General features: G+C 39.3%; 3 protein-coding genes and 1 pseudogene across 3 annotated transcripts in view; 3 read left to right on the plus strand and 1 right to left on the minus strand.

The window, feature by feature from the left end:
- Positions 1-6,917, plus strand: part of tmem145 (transmembrane protein 145) — a 40,680-nt gene extending 33,763 nt beyond the window's left edge. Inside the window, exons 12-15 of the mRNA XM_006808181.3 lie at positions 1,062-1,234; positions 1,940-2,060; positions 2,401-2,589; positions 4,153-6,917. Of these exons, the coding sequence (XP_006808244.1) occupies positions 1,062-1,234; positions 1,940-2,060; positions 2,401-2,589; positions 4,153-4,392 (723 nt within the window). The 3' untranslated portion in view covers positions 4,393-6,917. The remainder of the gene's footprint in view (positions 1-1,061; positions 1,235-1,939; positions 2,061-2,400; positions 2,590-4,152) is intronic.
- A 1,940-nt stretch (positions 6,918-8,857) lies between these two features.
- Positions 8,858-12,922, minus strand: mrpl17 (mitochondrial ribosomal protein L17). Its single transcript, XM_006808182.2, has 3 exons — positions 12,535-12,922; positions 10,211-10,279; positions 8,858-10,104 (listed from the first exon to the last, which is right to left on the minus strand). The coding sequence occupies exons 1-3, from the start codon at positions 12,706-12,708 to the stop codon at positions 9,850-9,852; spliced, it is 498 nt and encodes a 165-aa protein (XP_006808245.2). The 5' UTR covers positions 12,709-12,922; the 3' UTR covers positions 8,858-9,849.
- A 2,749-nt stretch (positions 12,923-15,671) lies between these two features.
- Positions 15,672-16,321, plus strand: LOC148100543 (trypsin-1 pseudogene; annotated as a pseudogene).
- Positions 16,322-17,444: 1,123 nt separating this feature from the next.
- LOC102782991 (trypsin-1) lies at positions 17,445-18,939 on the plus strand. The gene is made up of 6 exons (XM_087848292.1): positions 17,445-17,495; positions 17,718-17,868; positions 17,987-18,237; positions 18,345-18,481; positions 18,657-18,758; positions 18,881-18,939. Exons 1-6 carry the CDS (start codon positions 17,456-17,458, stop codon positions 18,926-18,928), a joined length of 729 nt encoding a protein of 242 aa, XP_087704418.1. The 5' UTR covers positions 17,445-17,455; the 3' UTR covers positions 18,929-18,939.
- The last annotated feature ends 1,534 nt before the right edge of the window (positions 18,940-20,473 follow it).

A 20,473-nucleotide genomic window follows, 5' to 3' on the forward strand; every position in this document is an offset into this window, starting at 1 on the left:
CTCACTGATAACTCTCACAATACAATATGTGGATCTGAAGCAGTATAATTTCTCTGGTGCCTGCCCTCTTATATGGTCGCTGCTATTAAAGAGCTCAAAACTCCAGGGAGCTCCTGCTAAAAATAAGCTTAACTAGGTTACAATTGGAACTGAAAGGAAAACTTGTACACTGTTTCTTGGGTTGCAGTCAGGAATCTGCCAGGCCCTCTGGAATCAAAGCAGGGCTGTGTTCTAAGTGTTATAGCTGTCTGTTACCGTATCTGAATGTGTGAAAGCATTTAGTGTGACTCTTTCCAGGTGTTTGAATGAGTGAAAACAATGTTGAATTATTTCTAATCATTCCTACTGGCGATTCAGGAGGAAGTATCAAAAGTGTTTGTACTTCAAAGTTTTATTTGTGCTTTAAGAGTGAACTCGCGGCCGTAAAAGTGGGATTTTGTCACAGTTAAGTTCTGCCTGAATTTCCTTTTCACCCTTAAATCACAGACAGACAACTTCAAGCTGTTGTGGAAAACCTGTTCACAAAATTCATGCACAGCACAACCACACGTGTCCCTGCAGGTTCAAATCTAAATCTTTGCATCTTCTTTTCTCATTCTTAAATTTATACAAATATTGTGTACCCTTTTAGATATTTGCAATACAGAATTAAAATACTACTTTGTGGGAGGTTTCAAGCAGGTCCACACTAACTACTCAGATCTATGCATTATGCAGTATGAGTAACCCTGGATGGCCCATGCTATCCTGTCACTGGACTGTGAAATGCAATCTAGTATCAGCAGATTCAAGCACATGCCCCAAATACACACATACAAAGCCGTGCACACAAATACCAGTGACCTAGTTGTAAAGTATCGGTGTCAAAAACTCACACTGAATGCTACAAGCAGAGCTTTGCCTCGGTCATCACAGTGGATCTACTGAACCATGAGCTATCCATCTTAGTAATTAAAGCACCAGCTTCAGTATAAAGCTTCTTCCCTCCTTTTGTGTAAAATATTTTGTACTTGTTTTAATGTGTGCATGGTAATTTTGCCATCATCATTTCCTCCTGTCAGTTCTTTGACCCAGGTGAAGTGCTGTACGCCTACGACAGCCCTGCAGGATACGGACTCATGGGCCTGCAGCTGGTTGCGTATGTGTGGTTTTGCTACGCCGTGCTGGTCTCCCTGAAGCACTACCCCGAGAAGCAGCCCTTCTACGTCCCTTTCTTCACCACATACACACTATGGTGAGACCTGCACTGCTCTCTGCGCTTAATAGCACCAGAGATGGTACTGGGGTTTTGATTGCACAAGTATAAAAAAAAAATACACATTTCTCTGCTTGAGGACTCTCGATTTGAATAATTTATGCTGTTCTGTGGGAAGAAAAAGTGCATGAGAAAGCTCATGTTTGAGCTATCTGGGAATAAAAAGGTGTTTACACATCTTCTCTGCAGTAGTGTGCGGCCAAACACTTTTACCTCACATGGTTGCAGTGTATCATTGTTTCTGACTGCATGATTGCTAGACAATACTGTGTTTTTCTGAGTTGGTGAGATATCTTCTATTAAAATAATTTATGCTTCTTTATATGTGTGCCAGATATTCAGTGCTTTGTACTGGATCAGCTACATACTTCTACATAATCCTGAGAAAAAAAAAATCTTGAAATTACACTGCTTAGTATCTCTCGCCGTCACCCACTTAAATATAACAGCAGAGGCTTGAAATGAAGAGTAGATTACAAAGACTAATATTATCTATGTATTTCTCCCTCATTGCAACCACAATCTCCCGCCTCATTATCCACATCTCTGCTCTTTCCATCTTTATCTCTCTATATGCTTTAAATCTTCTGCTCTCGTTGCATTTTTTTCTCTCCCACCATCAGACCACATTCTTGTAGTTTTTTGAGGGTCTTTATGTCTAATGTGTTCACTTTTCTTCCTCAGGTTTTTTGCTGTCCCTGTTATGGCTCTGATTGCCAACTTTGGGATTCCTCGTTGGGCTCGGGAGAAGATCGTCAACGGCATTCAGCTCGGGATCCATCTCTACGCTCACATCGTCTTTCTTGTTCGTATCGATCGCACACTCACATGCAGACGAGTTCATATTATTTAAGTCACTTTTCCCGTTGTCAGTCATACATTATTTCTTACTTAACTTCCTCATGCTGGTTGTCTTTTACACACATCATTATCTTCCTTTTTCTCACCTTCGACACGTTATTATTTATTAATGAGCCCAGCTCAGGCAAATTTCCATTCGCATGCCTGCTCACTACATTCCTCTTCTCACTTGGATCTGGATGCATGAAAGCTACTATATACCCTGATTTTAAACTGTGTATATATGTGTGTGTGTTTATTTTATATGCACATCTGTGTCATTTTCTAATCTGTTCGCCTTTTAGGTTATCACACGGCCTTCAGCTGCCAATAAGAACTTCCCATATCATGTACGGACATCCCAAATCGGGATTCTGCTGTCCAGTCCGAAAGGCGGTGAGGGGGCGGAGAGTTTTCCTCATCATGCCTATGGAAATAGCTCCTTCCTGGGAGACTCGCAACCCAACTTCACCGAACTTTTCTCCATCCAATCAGTAAGTGTAAACTGCAAGTGTTTATGTATATTTGAATTTATAATTGATATTCTGGACTGAAATTAGATATAATACAAGGAAATTGAAGACCCAGAAAACAAGGTGCTTTTATCAGAGTTACTGCACATGTACTTACATACTATAAAGAATATAACTGGATCAGTTGTTTCGTAATCCTTTTCAAATGTGCACATTTCTGTGAAAAGTGAAATTACCTCATTGCCTCACCCTAAAAAATTTCCATTAGCTTAATAATAAAATAACTAAGGGAAAATGTTCACAGGGATTATTTCTTCCCAGAAACTTTCATAGCTTCCTAAATGTGACAGTGAACACAGACTGATATTAAAACACTTTAGCACAGTGAAATAATAATTAAATAGGAACTTTGACCAGATTTGACCAGAAGTATTTTTTAGTCAGATGCATTTACAAAAAACCCCCCAAAAAAACATCAAGCCCCTGACATTTAGGTGGTGCAACATATCTACAAACTTGTTTTTCTGTCCCTACAAGGTTGTGGTGTTCAGGTTTCAAGTTGAGTAGCAATTTTCTTAGAATAATTCCTCCTCTTGAAGTCTTTGACTGTGAAAGTTGAGACCTGATAGATGAGTGCCATGAACAAACTCCAGGTTGGTATATCCACACCTTGGACTTCTCTGGCAGGCCTGATTTGTTAGTGGAAACCAGCCAAGTTTCCAGTCTTTGGTTGATATTTGATGGATGCCGTGTCACTCAGGCTGTTGTAAGCGACTCTTCTCAAGCCCTTCACTGGTTTCCTGTGATGGATGGTATCTGAAAGTTTCAGCTTCAATTAGAGCATGGAGAGTTTTCTTTCCTTCAGCACCAGCAATCTAAACCAACTAGATAATCTGGTATTGTAGTCAAGACACATTTTGAGTGTGGTCCCACTTGCATTTCATCCACTGGACCACTAATTCTCCTGTGCTTTCCAGTTTTATCTCCATACTCCATTTTATCTCTGTACTACAGACACCTCTATTAGGATTCATGCTTTCTGGAGTAACTGAGGAGGTATTCTGCCCCCTCAGGCACCTGTCAGGCCCACTAAGCAGGAAGATGGTTGGGTAGATCTGGGGCATTCATCACCGTGGGCTGCACTGGCCTGTGGGTTGAGTTGAGCCAGAGCCCAATAGCTGTAGTTACTGTGAACAATTACACTTCCATCAGAGGCCTAGAGGCCTGGTAGACATTCAGAGAGTACAAGGTGTTACACACTCTTTCCAAAACACATTTTATACCTTTTTGTTTTCCACTGGTGTTCTTTCTTCTTCAAGAAGAAATACTAGGTCAGACTAAAGACCCTCAGTGCACTATTTATGTGTCTTCTGGTGTTATCATTCTGTTATTGGTAGTCATTAAAGGCCACTGTTCCAGTCAGGTAAACCTGTATATGTTTAATTTCCCTCAAAGTATCTTGGGCATTTGCTGCCATAGTTGGTTTACTGATTGGTGTCTGCAAAGTCCTAATTTATGGCCAAGACAGCCTATGTAGAGGATCAGACCATGACAAATGTGAAACTCTCTTCTTCTTTTTTCCAGGAACCGGTAAAGACGGTGGAGGAGACAGTGGCCCGTAAAGGGCCAGATGTGCAGAGAAATAGCGAACAGAAGATCGTCACCACTGCTGCTGACTTAACGTCGATATTGCCCTCACCTCCGCCTCCAATACCCCCGCGCCCGGCCACACGATCACCCCCACTCCCACCCCGGCTTCCGTCCTTTACAGAGTATTTCACCATGCAGAGTGGAGGAGGAGCAGGATTTGGAACAAAGGCATGAGATGGAGAGAAAGGCAGGACAGAGGAAGTTGGGCAGTAGGGCGGGGGGAGCATGAAAGCAAGGACAGAATGACAATAAAAATAGAAATAGTGACAATAACTTAAGAAATATAGTGGAATTCAAAGTATTACTCTTATGACAGAAAAGGTCAGCCGAAAAAAAAGAAATGAAAATGTTTGGAAGGACGAAGAAGAGATCATCAGAAAAGTGAATCCCTAAACGGTCGCTTTTCACCTTTGAATGGAAATGATCAGAATGGAGGAGTGAGGGGAAATGGCTGAGGCACAAGTGCAGAGCTTGTTAAAGAATAAAGAAGCAATAAATATTTGATGTTGACCAGTAAAAGGCACACAGGGAGAAAGATGACAAAGTGGATGTAGCCAGAGCAAAAAATGATAGCTGTGCACAAAGCGGAAATGAACAAAATTCTTGAAATAGTTTTCATTCAAAAATTCATGAGGCATTGATGGTGTGCCTGAAAGAGTTTGTAAATAGCTAAACCCGGTGAGTGCTACCAATCTACATAGTTTTTTTTTTTTTTTTTTGAAGAAAGAAAGATTTATTTTTGTTTTTTCCACATCATTAAATTGTAGTTGGTGCTGTGACCATAGAGAAACATCATGCCATTACATGTTCTGGGTTAATCTAAAAAAGGATTTTTTTTAATTTTTGACACTGTTTGATAAAGCATAGATACATTTACTCTATACGAAATCTGTTCGGTTTATTTATATTCTTATATGCCTCCATTGCAGCTGGCTATACTGGATTGATATGCTGATGTGTAACTGTAAATGTCACGTTTACTGTGGGCACTCCTAGGTACAGTGCTTGTAAAAACACGCATGTTTGTATTGTATTTCCTGTCTTAAAAACACTGATTATATGTACTCAACATGACCACACAATATTTGCATATTGTGTGTATTGAACTCTTTCATTTTGTAAATGCATACAATAAGCTTCAGTATATTTCGACTGGATAAACTCTGTTGTTACTCCAGTCAAAAGCGTCTTGCGCTGTTTGAGACACAATATAAAGCAAATGTTATATTGTTTTTGTTTTTTTTTCTTTGGTTGAATTTTCACTAGAGTACATAATATGCCTGTTGAAAAAAAAAAAAGTCATTTCTGTGTATGTAGACGTTGGTGAATGTACTGATGCAATACAGCACAAGGACAGGGGTGATTTTCAAGTTACTGGAATTACTCTAGTATACCTTTTTGTCAATTTTTCTTTTTGCCTCTCTTTGGCTTGCTTACATCTGACACATCCATGACTTAAAAGCTGGAGGCTGCCTTTTTTATAGAATACAAGTAACTTCATTCTCACCTCTGTCTCAATCCTGAAACACGAATATTATATTTGTCGGGTTCTCGCGCCTGAATAAGTTACCCAGTGTGAGAAGCCGAACAAATATTACTAGTTTTGTATCCCCTAATATTGAGCTATAACAAGAAAAAACAACAAAAAAAACCTTGTAGATGAACTGTGAAACAGATACCGTGTACATTTCGTCTGTCCTGCATGGAGCACTTTAATGTTCCTGGTCTTAGTCTGTTTATTCGTGATGATGTCACCTTATAAGACTGCTTTGAAACCTGTATTCCTACAACATCGAGTACTATTCCAGATGCATACACCTGTAAATACAGTCCAAAAACGCCATCAACTGTCCAAACGTTTGAAGTTAACGTTTCATGCTTAGTCAGTGTAACGCAACACTGAGTCTCACATGCTGGTAAGAATTATGTAAGGGTGTCATTGAGACTGAGTACACTTGACAAATTCAGTGTTTTTTTTAATCTCGACTTTTCATTCATTTCTGGCTTATAAAATCTGTGGCTCTGCTAATTATCCACAGATGTGTCACTGGCAATCTTTCTGTAATGGAGTTTAGGCAACGTTAGGACTGTGGTGTGTACCTTGTAAGAGTGTAATCAGAGGTGTAACTTGGTCTGTGCAGCTGAATGATACTTGAATTGGAGTATTAGCTGTTATTTCTGATTATGTTTCTGATTTGTATTTGGCATGTCTGCCATTTCGTCAGATGTTGACCATTGTTATGGTTGCCATGACTTGACTGATAAGAAACTGGGTGATACTCGATATACTTACTGAAATGTATCCCTACTTCAACCTTGTTTATAATGACTTTTAATTACAGAAATGACACAAAGAACTGGGGACAGCGTGCAAAGAAAAGAGATTGTGTATGCATGACAGAAAACAGCACAGCTTTTAGGCTACTCAGAGTGATCTGGTTAAGAGCACATCACTAAAGCACCGTCAAATGCATTTTAATGGTGTCAAATAATAATTCTAAATAAGCTGTACATATACACTTTTTGCCAAAATAATAAAAAAAATCTTTGGTTTTATTAGAGGCTTTGCCTGGCTTTGTGTTATATGGCTCCTGTGTTACGATCCAGTTAGGACAAGGGCACGTGTCCAAAGGAGTAAATCTAATATCTGTAAATCAAATTTAGAATCTGTTCTCATTACAAGTCCATTAAAGTAAAACACCACAGGGACAGACTCCAGCCTGCTCACAATCTGATGTAGGCTAGCCTAATTGTTTCGCAGTCACTGCCAATATCCTGTTTGGTGACCCCTGAGGTACAGAGCCACAACAAAATGCCAGTGTCTGTGTTTGAGTTTCAGGTAGAGACACAAGCTTTCAATATGACTAATGTAACAGTCTTCAGAGAAAAAATTCAAATATAATGCTTGGTAATGAGCAGTGTGATAGATAGCAATGCAAGAAGGTGCCTGGTTTAAAGCCATGTTAGAGTAACCGGTGAATGAGTGGTTATCTGTCTCTTTGTGTTAGCTCTGCAATAGACTGGCAGCCTGTCCAGCCCAGCTGTGATCCTGAATTGGATAAGAGGATGGATGAATTTTTTTTCTTTAGTTTAAAAATACACAGCTATTGCTGGAGCCATGGTTAATGTTATTAGTTACACATGTGCTTCCACACTGAGTCATTCACTGCTCCCTAAATGATAAACACTGTATACCAAAAGGTGTACTTTTATAGTCTAGTAAGCAATAAACTGACAATTTGAGCACATGAATCACTGCTGTTATTGTTCCCAGAAAAAGTGTAATTTTCACTGGTGACATGTGACGCATTGTATTAGGGATTTGTCAGTATGAAGTAGTGTATATGCAAAGGCACTAATATCAGGATGGTGGAAGGAAGATGTAGGCCATTATTTTGTAAATTTAGGTCTTAGATGTGAGACTGGCTGCCACTTGATTAGGTACATTTGACTAGTTATCGTTTTGGACCCTGTTTTGTCTTCAGAACTCCATTAATTTATTGTGACATGGATCCAACAAGGTGCTTGACACAATCCTGAGAGATTTGGTCCTTATTGACATAATATCACAGAGTCCCTGAAGAACCCAAAGATGCTCTGTTGGATTGAGGTCTGGTGACTGTTCAGGCAATTTGAGTGCAGTGAACTAATTTCTATTTTCAAGAAACCAGTTTGAGGAAATGCATTGTTATCCTGCTGGAAGCATCCACCAGCAGATGGGTACATCGTGCTCATAAAGGGTGAGCAACAATACTCAGATTGTGACATGTAAATTACACTGTTTGTGCCAAATTCTGACCTTCCCATCAAAATGTTGCAACAGAAATCAAGACCAGGAAATCTTTTGTTACTTAGTTTTAGTGAATCTGTGCAAATTGTAGCCTTGGCTTCCTGTTTCTGACAGCAGTGCACCTGGTGTGAACTTCTGCTGCTATAGTCCATCTGCTTCAAGGTTCAACATGTTGTGCATTCAGAGTTGTTCTAATCATGGTGGTCCAGGAAAATCAGAGTAGATCAGCAGTTTCTGAAATACTCAGACCAGCCCCTCTGCCATGAATGAATTGAGCTTCTGCCACACATTATCTGATTAGATATTTGCAACAGTGAGTCGCTGAACAGGTGTACCTAACAAGATGGCTAGTGATTGTACAGTTGTGCTTTATATAAATGAAATTTGAACATGTCCATAATTCCTTGTGTTAGTTCCGCTGTCCATCCGGTGTTGACTAATTCTATATATGGCGTGTCTACCATTGTCTGTGCTGTTGCATGTCAATAGACGTGACTCAGGTGGCTGAATCACTGCTTCAACCTTGTCTATACTGACATTAACTACAAGACTGGAAAACGATTAGTGAAGAGAACTTAGAGACAACGTACTGTCCAGAAATCCTCCTTTAAACTGGAATTACACCAATTTGCACATGAAGGCAACCCTGTATAACCCTGCCACGTGTATTATATTTGAAGTTTAGAGACTTTTACATCATCACTGCGATCCTTATCCTGAAAAACATAAACTGCGCAAAAATAACAGATGTAGCAAAAAGTATATATATTAAAACTCATATATGTAAATTGCTAGTTTTAATTTCAGTTTTTTGTTAGAAGGATCAGTCAACACTCTGAATTTTCTGGCAATTATTTAATTGTTCAGGCTTTACAGGGTTAAAACCAGTCATATGTAAATGACATTACTTGCCTCGTTACAGTGCACTGTACTACTGGTAAACTGATTGCTGCTGTTCATGGGGTTACTTTAACATGCATCGCGCACCTAAACAGTACTGCAGGACAAACATACCCTAACGCTGCAGTGCCCATACCAAGCAGGACAATGAGCTCTGGCACACCGCAAAAAGTGCAACAGCTCAGGGGACTTGACAAAGAGTTCAAGGGGTTGACCCAGCCTCCAAACTCCCCAGATCCCAGTCCAATCGAACATCCGTGGAATGCGCCATTACAAATCCCATTCCACGGAGGCTCCACTGTGCAACCCACAGGACTCACAATCATCTACTGCCATTCACCACAGAACTCTCCCAGAGGTCCCATGCCCCAGTAGGTCAGAGCTATTTTGCCAGCTCGAGGAGAGCTGTGTAATGTAATTCAGGAGGTTTTAATGTTGTGGTTGATTGGTGTATATGTCACAAGGAGCGCTATGCATCCTGTAACGCCTTCAGAAAATTGATGACGTGTCCAAAAATAATAGTAACATTGCTTGTGCTTGAAAACAACCAATTTATAAGAGTCATACTCTGTTATAAACAGGAGATATGGAATATGCAGTTATAGAATAGCACAATTTTGATCATTACTTTGACTCTTTTAAAATTATAACCACAATCACCACACAAGAAAAGCAGTTTATTCGTGAACCTATTTATGAATGCTCAGCATGAATCTGGATTCATTAACAAAGGAAAACCAAACATTTCTTGCTTATCTTAAGAAATAATATTTATTAATACACAATCAGAAATACTTTACAGAGCTGTGGCTTCTTTTGGTAAAGAACTGCATCAGTGTCTTTAAGCCACAGTCTGCAGAATATGCAAGTGGCTCTTCAGGAGCATTTCAGTACCCCACAATCACCCTTCGGCAATCTTTGATCCATCTCCATGGTGGCAACTACGGCTTTGTGTCTAACTGTTGTGCCCTGTCCTCTCTGTAGCCTTTGAGGAGGTGGTTGATAAGAGTCAGTTCATTTTCCTTTTTTGCAGGATAAAGGGGTGGGAAAGGGTTGCCTTTGTACTCCAGAACAGCCATCTTAGCTCTGTCCAGGTTCTGTCTGTTGGGGATGCGTGCCAGCCGTGTGTAGCTGTTTGAGTGGTTCTCAAACCGTGGAGCCAGGACCTTGAAGAGCTTTGGGACCAGATCCTTCTCCTGAAGAGAGGAAGCATACTTAAAATAAGCTTCACATCAACTGTTTTATATTCAGAGCTACACGGTTATTATCTTTACAAAGTGAAGAAGAGCTGCAGACACATACCGTCAGCCAAAAACTGGCCATTTTCATCGCCTTCTCATCAGTGTCTCCCTTTTTGGCATAGTCTACCAGCTAGAGGGAAAAAAAAGAAAAGATAAAAGAAAACATCGAAAGTCAGACGCATGTCAAAGAAAATGAATTAAGGACCTCTTTCAAAAAATATAAGGTTTTGAAACCTTGTTAAGAAGTTTTTTTAATATGCTAAAAGACAAGTCATGAACAAATAAAACAAATTTAAAAAACAAAACAAAAACAGCTACTATTGCAGTATGCTAATTAAAATGAAAATCACAAATTCAGGCAGTCAGGATTTCACACATATACCGCATATTAGGGCAGGGCTCATGTTATCTGTGTGTACTCGTTTTGCTTCAGTTAAGTGTGAGAATCTGCTGCTTTTTCTGTCATTTACAGTTGCGTGAGTTTCGTCATCTCATCCGTGTCTTACACTGATCCACGTGAAAACAGAGAGCAAAGAAGTGATGATTAATTTGACTTGACAACTTGTGATGTTGCCCTGAGAGAGCGGAAAAAACAAACCTTTCTTACAAGTGTTAATCTATTTAATTGTTATATTGTATTAACATGTTTTTTTGATTCACTTTAATAGCTGAAACTTGCTAATTCTCAGTGTGGTACAGGCTCTGTATATTTTGTCAGGATCTTCTAAAACACTCAGTTTTACGTAGCGAACAATTTTGTGAGTGCGGAGCCAAGACGTGTGGCGAAGACCAATTTACAGATTCACAGATGTCTGCATACTGAATAAGGCAAAGTTTTAGAGTTAGAACAATTTTAATGCAATAAAGGGTTATTTTTATATGAAAAACAACTTCTAAACAGGGATGAGCAAAACTATTTAAACTTCCTTCTAATAACACTCAGTAGGAGTCTACACAGTGCAGACATGTACACATATTAATATGCATAACCGGTTACTATCAACTGAATAGTTAAATCCAAGTATATCAATTTTTAACACAAAACGTTTAAGTAGCAAACTGCTCAGTGACATACTATATGCACAAATTTCCCACACAGGGGTTCTCCATTACCGCAATATGATGAAACTTGAGTTTGCTTCACACACACCTAAACCCAATTTAAACTACACACCAGGACTCACTAAGCACTATTCGTGCTCAATGCAAATAAAGGATCCCTATAAGATAAAAGGCAGTTAGAGACATGTCTCTAATCCAGTGGAAGGTGCGACATGAGAAAGCCTAACCCTAACCACAGTGGGGAACAGATGTTTTGAGAGGCATGTGCACACCTCATCCCATGCTGCTGTAGGGCAGGCGTGTGCAGAAACACTAATATGTGCCCCTTTGGGAGTGGATACACCTGTTAGTCAATATTCCACAGCACCAATGATCCGCTACCTGCTCTTGCTGTGGAAGTATTTTTTATACTCTTTTTGTTATTCTGGGGGGTGGGTGGGGTATTCTCACAAATCATATCAAGACATTTGGAGCCAGAAAGAAGTGGAAAGGTAAAAGCTACAATCAGTTTTGGCAAAATGACCAAGAAAGCTGCAGAAATTGCAGTCAAAACATAACATAGCAGTGGTATTATAAATATTTTAAGTAGCCAAGAAGTACTGTTTTGATAGTAGGTACAATAGTACAGAGATTACTTTTTTTGCTTACAAAAAAGGTCACTTATTTAATATATAAATTACTTATAAAACTCCTTTAATATTGTCTATATACAGCCTATTTACCAATAGAAGCATAGGAAACATACAAACAATCGCAAGCAATCGTTTTTTAGCAAGACATCAACACTGGGCAGAAATGCAGAGAAGTTACTGTTGGGGTTGGACTAGTTTGCTTTTCGCTTTATGCTTGTCTTGCATTGCTTCCACATTACAGCAGAACTTCACTCGGCTCAGATCTCAGTCAGACGGTGCAGGCTTATGAATGAATGAATGTGTATTTTCACAATCTGCAGTGGAAACAATGAGCTGTGAAAACCACCAAGCGTTCATTTCATTGATTGGTTGGAAGAACGTGTCTGTTTCAGCTGACCGGAGAGTGACCCGAGTGTTGCACTGGCCAATATGAACAGATTGATTAAAACGTTGTTTATATTAATTGTTATGTTAGTAACATTAGTGAGCTGCTGTGGGTGTAACAATCCTCTTAAGATGCGAGTCCACGTGTTTCTACCTAATAACTGTACTGGCCTTATTAGAAAGGCATCCCCGCAGATTAAATAATAATGTTATTAATAATTACTCATATTGAATTTGGCTAGTTAGAACTACTCAGATACTGTTAGATTTCACCGTTTCTAAGCATACGTGTTCCTCACATGGTCACCTTTTCGGCGTAGAAGCGGACTTCATCTGCTCGGGCCAGCGTGGTTTCTATCCTCTCGTGTCGGACCAGTCCTGTCAAAATGTTGCGCAGCATGTCGATCCTGGACCGCGGGCCCAAACCCATCCTCCGGGCCATCCGGCCGTGGGAGATCAACATTTGCAACGTGAGGCGCATTTTGTCGGATAGCTTCGCCTACGATAGCCCGCGTCAGACAAAATAAAACTCAAAAAGCAAAGAAACGTTTAGAATATAATCTACCTAAACCACTGTTTATACACAAAATAGAGCAGATTACCTAAATGTTAGAAATATTCAGGAGGTCACATATATCAACGATATATGTGCTAGAGTTGACATTGGTGGTACGTCGGCTAATACGTCCGACTGGGTCGCGAAATTGCTAGAAGATAGTTCCGCTTAACACCGCCGCTACCTCACGGTCTATTGCTACAACTGGGGTCCTTTTTTAAAAAACACCTTCTCTATATGTTTTTGTTTGTTTGGTTAAAAAGTATTGTTATACTGTTGTTGCGTGTGTGCATGTAAACTGTGTAAACTGATGAATGTTACGAAACTATTCATATCTAGATAACTCTTAGCCTCCCACGACTCAAAAGGTTATGATCCAGTCTCAAAATTTCGACTTATTCCTGTTTCAAAATTGCTGAACTTTTTTCAGATGCCACCCCAAAAAGGTTGTTTCAGTGGTAAACTTTTAAATGGTAAACTATCAGAGCATTATTAACCCAAGAGTTTGCACGCTGATTTAAAAGGGTTAGCTGGACTGAACTAGACTCATTCACCACTGAGTCAAGACAGAGTACAGATACACCTGAAAGGGCTGTATCTGAGTGTTGTGTGGTATAGATGTATAATAGAAGGTTTTGACAATGACAACTACTTAATAATAGTAGTTTGCTTTAAAGAGGAACAAATATTGTTCTTTGTATAGAATAATTATTTTGAAATGTACAGGTTTTTGTATCACAGATTTTCCTGTTTGAAAGGCATAAGATACTGTTTGAAAGGCATAAGAACCAATAAATGATGTGACTGATTGACATGAGAAGGAGTTACTGACCAGTCTATGCTTTCAACAAATGCTAATATGAAAGCTTTGACATAGTAATGAATAAACCTCCCAAAACATGACTCGTGGATTTAATAGGACCAATGGGAATTTGGAGAATTTCTATTACAAAAATACAGATTGAATCCATGCATCCATTCTCTTCTGCTTATCCTTTTAAGGGTCGGGGAGCAAAGTTTGCTGGTATGCATAACCAGCTGCATACATTAAATAGGTGATAGTGGTTTAGGTTAAAGAAATGGTCCTGGTCTCTGTGCATTACTTTGATATAAATGCCAGGATTTGTTTTGTCAGTACATCCATAACCCCCAAAGGCACAACACTCTGAGAGCAAGGTAAGCAACCAATATTTGAATGAGTTTCAAATCTATTTAGCTATCTAGCTATGAAACTATATGTATGAAACCTTTACAGCCATACCTTCTATATAGGATGCAAGCACAGCAAAATGTACTTTGTAATCACTAACCTTGACTTGGCTGTAGCCTGTTGCACTCCAGATGGCCATGTTCACAACAGCAGCTGCAGAATGTTTCCTAACCCACATAATTTTTTTTTGATAAACCAACAAAAGAATGTTGTTTCAAGCAAACAAGAAAAGACAAATAACACCAGCCAAGTAGACCAATCATTTGTTAGAATATTGTCAGGGACCAAGCAGTAAAGCATAAAGGACACAGGTGGTTTAATTCAAAAAGGGGGTTTTATTGACCCAAAAAATATGAAAATATATTTAACAAAGCCAAACTTAAATAGGCAGACCAATAAAAGAGGTCAACTCAATAGACTAAACTCAAGATAATAATTAACAAAACCTCAAACAAACATAAGATAAACTGACCTGCTGAAATAACACACGGGGGAACTTAAATACCGGTTTAGCTAAACCAAATGACACACACGGGGGAAAACAAAATGGCTGCCATATAAGCAACTAATACAAAACAATTAAACAAACATGAAACACCCCCCAGACAATGAAGCATGTGGTGCAATCCAATTAGGCCGTCATTGGTACTTCAGGTCTACCAGCCCTTTGCCAGACAGACGGAGAAGCCAACTCCCAGGTAACTCAAACAAAGAAAGATGTATTAATATAACATAAAACAGAACTTTGACCTTGCAAGGTTAATATGTGTGCACGCCATATAAACATTGGAAGGTGTGATGGAAAAATAAATACATTTAATAAAGAAACAATATTGAACAATAGACTAGACTATTTTAAAGTAGTGACTGTAAATTAAACTAAAGTGAATCAACGGGTGGTGAGGTGTGGAGCTTACCATGTGTGGCATGCCATCACAAATATGCATTGGGTTTGTTCTTTTATGTAATTGCAAGGCAGAGTAATATTTAGTTAATTAACTTTCTTCTTGACTAAAGATGATTATCAAAATTATTGCTTATAATTAAATATTATAAATGAGCTATTTGTTTGACAGCATAAATGTAAATATTAAAATGAAAAAAGATATTAATAAGATGTGAAAATAAAGAACTGCATCCTGCTTTATGTGGAATTCCCAGAGTTACTCTGGTATAGGTTAAATTACATTAAAGTATCCCTACTTTTAAAAAATGTAACAGCTGGAATTAGTCATGATAAATATTAATGACTTTTTTTTTAGTAGCAGGACTGCAGGATCGTTAATTGTCACACAGCAGTTAGAAATCAGCAGCAAACCTCTGTATTACTGATACATGATTATTCAAATCTAAATTTCTGAATTTCTGAATGGGTCTGATTAATTTGAGTCATCCATTATGCTGCAATCATTTTTGCTATAAGAATAGTTACATGTTGTCCTATATTTGATTTCTCACTGCTGCATATTTCTTTTATGGTTCTGAACTCGGCCTTGAGTAAAGGTGTTATGTGAACAATCCATATGTTGCAGCCATATGGGGTTAGATTTAGAAGCCTTACAAGTCTGGAATGGACCACCTGTGTCTGGTTTACACTTCACTATCAATTTGTGTGTTTTAGTTGACAGGCTATCACAGGATAAAGACTGAAGTAAAGTAAAAGGATACAATGTCAGCCATGAAATCTCTGGTTTTCATTTTGCTAATTGAAGTTGCTTGCAAGTGCAGACGGTGTCTTGTGCACTGTGCATGTTTCTATAGTGCAACAAATGAATTACTATTTCTGTGTCCACAGATGATGTTGATGGGTATGAGTGTGAGCCCTACTCCCAGCCCCAATCAAGCGTCTTCTGTGGTTTCTCCCTGGTCAATGAGAACTGATTCAACTGATGGGGAAAAGGAACAGAAAATCAATTGTCTGTCTTTTGCATGGAGTTGTGTATGGGAGATCATCATACTGGAGCCACTGAGGGTAATGAGGAGTTTGTTAGTGTTTTCCATATAATCCAACAAGCCTTCTGTGACAGTTTGGCACTTGTGAATGACATCAGGCTGCTCAAGCTCAGCTGCCATAGTCAACCAGTATGTGCAGCCTGTGGCTCTGCCCGCTGGCTGTGCCTCTTCTGGGACCACTTGCAAAGTCTCTATTATCCCCAATGTTCTTTTGTATTTGCTGCAGCTGCTGACAGGCTTCAGTGTGCAGAAATTCCCATCCTGTCTGAAGATTACTGTCACATTAAATACCCCAATGTAGTTGACTACACCATATTCTGTAAAGGATACCTGGATGAAGGCAGGCTCCTGCCAGATATGTTTCTGCTTTTCTGACAACATACGTTCAAACTGGACCAACCACTTGTTTTAATTACTTTAAAGTGCTGAGGGCTGAGCATTGCATTGCAAAAGTTCAGAGTTCAAGTATCAAGATTCACTGCATGTAAGTCCAAGTTTTTCTCTCAAGGTGACTCTGGAGGTGCTGATTTCTGCAAAGTTGTGCTGCAAGATGTTGTATATTGGGGATATAGACATGCTGAGAAAAGCTATCCTACACCAAGGCATCATGTTAGTGCTTCCAAACACCCCATCCCCTGTGCCAAACATGACTCTGTTCAGTGTAATGATCCTACAACATCCTGACTGATGTTGTTCAGTTTCTATGTCTGTGTTATGATTGAGTGGCTGCACAACACAAAGGCCATGCATTAACTGTGTATAAATTGGACTGGTTCTTATATAGCACTTTTCTACTCTATTTGAGCACAACTTGCCTCATTCACCTATTCACACAAGCATGTATCAGAGAGATATTTAGTGGGGATCGAACCCCCAACCTTCCGGTTACTAGGTGACCTGCTCTGCTGCCTATATTTTTCAGCAATTATATCTCACATATAATTCTCCCTTTTCAAGTAAAATAAAATCACAGCACTTGCTCTATCACAACTTTATACGCATGTCCTATGTTTTATGAATAAAACAAATTATTTCCATCAGCTAACAGGTGAATTAATCAAATTTATACCAAAATAAAATTTGCATAATTTAATTTGGTCTTAAGAGTTGCTTTATAGAATATTGCACAGGATTATTGTCAGAACATTACACATAATAGAAATAATTTGTTTTGCTGTGACTGTATTAACGATGCATTAGGGAAAGAGTTCCTAACAAGTTGTTTTTTTGGTTTATATTAACAATTTGTATACATATATTACAGATATGAAACATAAGTCAGTACAAATAATAGAGAAGCAAAAACTGTCTACATCACACATTGCATTATAATTTTCCTTGTTTGCTAAAAATTAAGCCATCCCTATGCAAAAAGCGAAGCCAGTTTCAAAGACCATCCAAAGAGATTGGTTCCTCACTGACCAATAGGAGCTCCCCAGCTCTCTCCCTGTGTATATAAATCAGAGCTCCATGGTGAAGTTCTCTCATCTGTAGGATCACTCAGCAACCATGAGGTCCCTGGTCTTTGTTCTGCTCATTGGAGCTGCTTGTGAGTGTGATGTTTTAAGGCTTCTTCTCTGCTAACAGTTGGTTGGCTTTCTTCCCAGATCGCACCTTTATTCATCATAGCTTTATTATCTCAAAGTGGAAAATCTGTATCCACTCAAATGGGTTTGATTTATGCATTTGACTGGAAATCAAACAGTATAGATGTTTCACTCCTGATGTAAAATTGTAGGAGTAAACAGTTTGTTTACACTTGTGTTTTCAGTTGCCCTGGATGACGACAAGATCGTCGGAGGGTTTGAGTGTACACCTTACTCTGAGCCCCATCAGGTGTCTCTGAACTCTGGCTACCACTTCTGTGGTGGCTCCCTGGTCAATCAGAACTGGGTTGTGTCTGCTGCTCACTGCTACAAATCGTAAGTATATTTCTATAAGATCTATAAGATTACAGGTCTGATTTTCAGACCAGAGTTGTGCAAAATTAATTTTTATTGGGAGTTTTATACTAATTTCCTGTTTTTCAAATGTTTTCAGTCGTATCCAGGTGCATCTGGGAGAGCACGACATTAAGGTCAATGAGGGATCTGAGCAGTTCATCGACTCCTCCCGTGTCATCCGCCATCCACAGTATGATTCCTGGAATATTGACAATGACATTATGCTGATCCAGCTGAGCCAGCCTGCCTCCCTCAACAGTTACGTGCAGCCTGTGGCTCTGCCCAGTAGCTGTGCTCCCGCTGGCACCATGTGCAGGGTCTCTGGATGGGGCAACACCATGAGCTCTAGTGAGTAACTTCTGCACGTTAGCAGTTTAAAGTTAAAAATGTTTCATGACATTTGGTTACATCAGCACGAATCTTTTTTCATCCATACTCTGTTTCAAACATTGCAGCTGCTAATCGGGACAGACTGCAGTGCCTGGACATCCCCATCCTGTCCTACAGTGACTGTAATAACTCCTACCCTGGCATGATCACTGACTCCATGTTCTGCGCTGGATACCTGGAGGGAGGCAAGGACTCTTGCCAGGTATGTAATAAGTCAAACCTGCAACTGTCCCCTTCTCGAATAGTAAACCTTTCTTAAAATGCAACAAGAGTGGATCTATCCCACAATAACAACAACACATTTAACTTATATTTAATTAGATTTAAATAATTATTTCTTGACATCCATCTTTGTTTTTTTTAAACTTTGTTTTCAGGGTGACTCTGGTGGCCCTGTTGTGTGCAACGGTGAGCTGCAGGGTATTGTGTCCTGGGGCTACGGATGTGCTGAGAAGGACCACCCCGGTGTTTATACCAAGGTAAAACTATATGCTTTCTTTAATTTAAACAGTTACGTCATATTCAATTCACATTGTGTGGCTTCAGTTAAACTTCATCATCCTGTCTACAATAACAAATCTCAATCTGTCTCCATTCACAGGTCTGCATCTTCAACGACTGGATTCAGCAAACCATGGCCAGCTATTAAGTCTGATCCTTTGATCACCACTCTGCTTGGCTGCATTTTTTAAAACCAGTTTAACTCTGCTCTACTGTAGAGTTCTGAATAACATGCAGTCAACTAAATCAATAAAATCATACAAATTGAGTACTGTTTTGTCATTTGTTTTACAATATATACATTTGATCAATAAAGAACTAACATAGACATGATAGCCAACAGCTATTTAAGATGTAGCAGACAGTCATTCACAGTATTGTTCATATAAATGTAAGGCACACACAGAAAGTTATACACCTTGACTTTCATTAGTTTTACCTGATTATCTGCAAATTGTTTGACAAAAAAAAAAAAAAAAATCAGTGCCAGAGATGCCAGCAGGATCAACAAACTAATCCGCAAGGCTGGAAGCATCATTGGTCAGAATTTGGAGGTCATTGAGTCAGTGAGGGACAGGCGGACACTGAACCAACCTTCCTCCATCATGGACAACCCATTCCACTCACTCCATTTCACACTTCTGAGGTGGCAGATCTCCTTCTCCATCAGACTGATTCAACCTCACTGCAATAAAGAAGACTTTGGGAAATCATTCCTACCGTTCTCTGTAAAGCTGTATAACAACTCTTTACTCTGTGACAGGTGATCACACCTGCCAGGCATAAGATCCCAAACATATTTTGTATTCTACTTTCATGCAGCTGTTTTTCTTACATTTATAGTATAAATATTATTTATTAATGGAATTTGTATGTCTCTCTTACACAATATCAGTCTAAACTTTACTGTTTTTAACTAACTTAATTTTTACTGTTCTTTTTATTTTATATCGCTGTTGTAAATGTATTAATTTCCACTCTCTCTCATACTATAAGACCCTTACTGGGCATGTGCGGTTGGATCACCTGACACTAACTGTAGCACATTGTCTAACCCCCTATCTTCTACCGCCAATAGTGGTCTACAGTCCAGAGCAATCCATTTTGCAAGAGAATTTGTAAGTTGTCTGATGTTGACTTACTAATTTTGCCCTGAAGTCAGTCTTGATGCATTCTCAATCATCCAGGAAAGTAAATCGCCACCTTACAATGCTGTAATTGCAGCCATTCCCCAAACTCTCTGTGAATGGTACTCATGGCCATTGATCAGTGGTCTTTGATCAGTGGGTTTTGGTCAGTGGTTGTTGATCAATGGTCATGAGAATTTGCATAATTATGATTAAGGAACTGACCTCCCAGCCCATTGTTCCCTCAGTGGGCTGGTTTCAGTCATTATGCAGATGTACTGTTTATAAGGTTGGGGAAACCTGCAGTCAGCTGAGACTGAAGAAGTCACTCGGATGAGTGACGAAACGTTTCTCCCACAAAACGCTACGTCCAGATGAACTGAATCAACTTTTGGAGACCTGAAGTCAGTCATTTTGTCAAGTTTGGGCTGCCGACACCTTTTTTGGTACTCGGACTGAGACTGCTAGTGCTAACAGCCCCCACAGTTTCGGTCCTTGCTGTTTTGTATTTAGATGGTACCCCAATGTTGAAGTGCTTTGGTGGTATGCAAACTAGTTTTTAAACA

This window comes from Neolamprologus brichardi, chromosome 11, assembly GCF_056152115.1.
Source record: "Neolamprologus brichardi isolate AB-2024 chromosome 11, ASM5615211v1, whole genome shotgun sequence".
NCBI classification, from domain to species: Eukaryota; Metazoa; Chordata; class Actinopteri; order Cichliformes; family Cichlidae; genus Neolamprologus; species Neolamprologus brichardi.

What these genes read in the sequence shown, in the direction of transcription:
- mrpl17 (XM_006808182.2), bottom strand. Translation starts at nt 12,708, where the DNA reads ATGCGCCTCACGTTGCAAATGTTGATCTCCCACGGCCGGATGGCCCGG. An exon ending in TCCGCTTCTACGCCGAAAAG is followed by an intron (nt 10,280 to 12,534) that starts GTGACCATGTGA and finishes TTTTCCCTCTAG; the next exon opens with CTGGTAGACTATGCCAAAAA. An exon ending in TGGCCAGTTTTTGGCTGACG is followed by an intron (nt 10,105 to 10,210) that starts GTATGTGTCTGC and finishes TCCTCTCTTCAG; the next exon opens with GAGAAGGATCTGGTCCCAAA.
- LOC102782991 (XM_087848292.1), top strand. Translation starts at nt 17,456, where the DNA reads ATGAGGTCCCTGGTCTTTGTTCTGCTCATTGGAGCTGCTT. An exon ending in GAGGCAAGGACTCTTGCCAG is followed by an intron (nt 18,482 to 18,656) that starts GTATGTAATAAG and finishes CTTTGTTTTCAG; the next exon opens with GGTGACTCTGGTGGCCCTGT. An exon ending in ACCCCGGTGTTTATACCAAG is followed by an intron (nt 18,759 to 18,880) that starts GTAAAACTATAT and finishes CTCCATTCACAG; the next exon opens with GTCTGCATCTTCAACGACTG.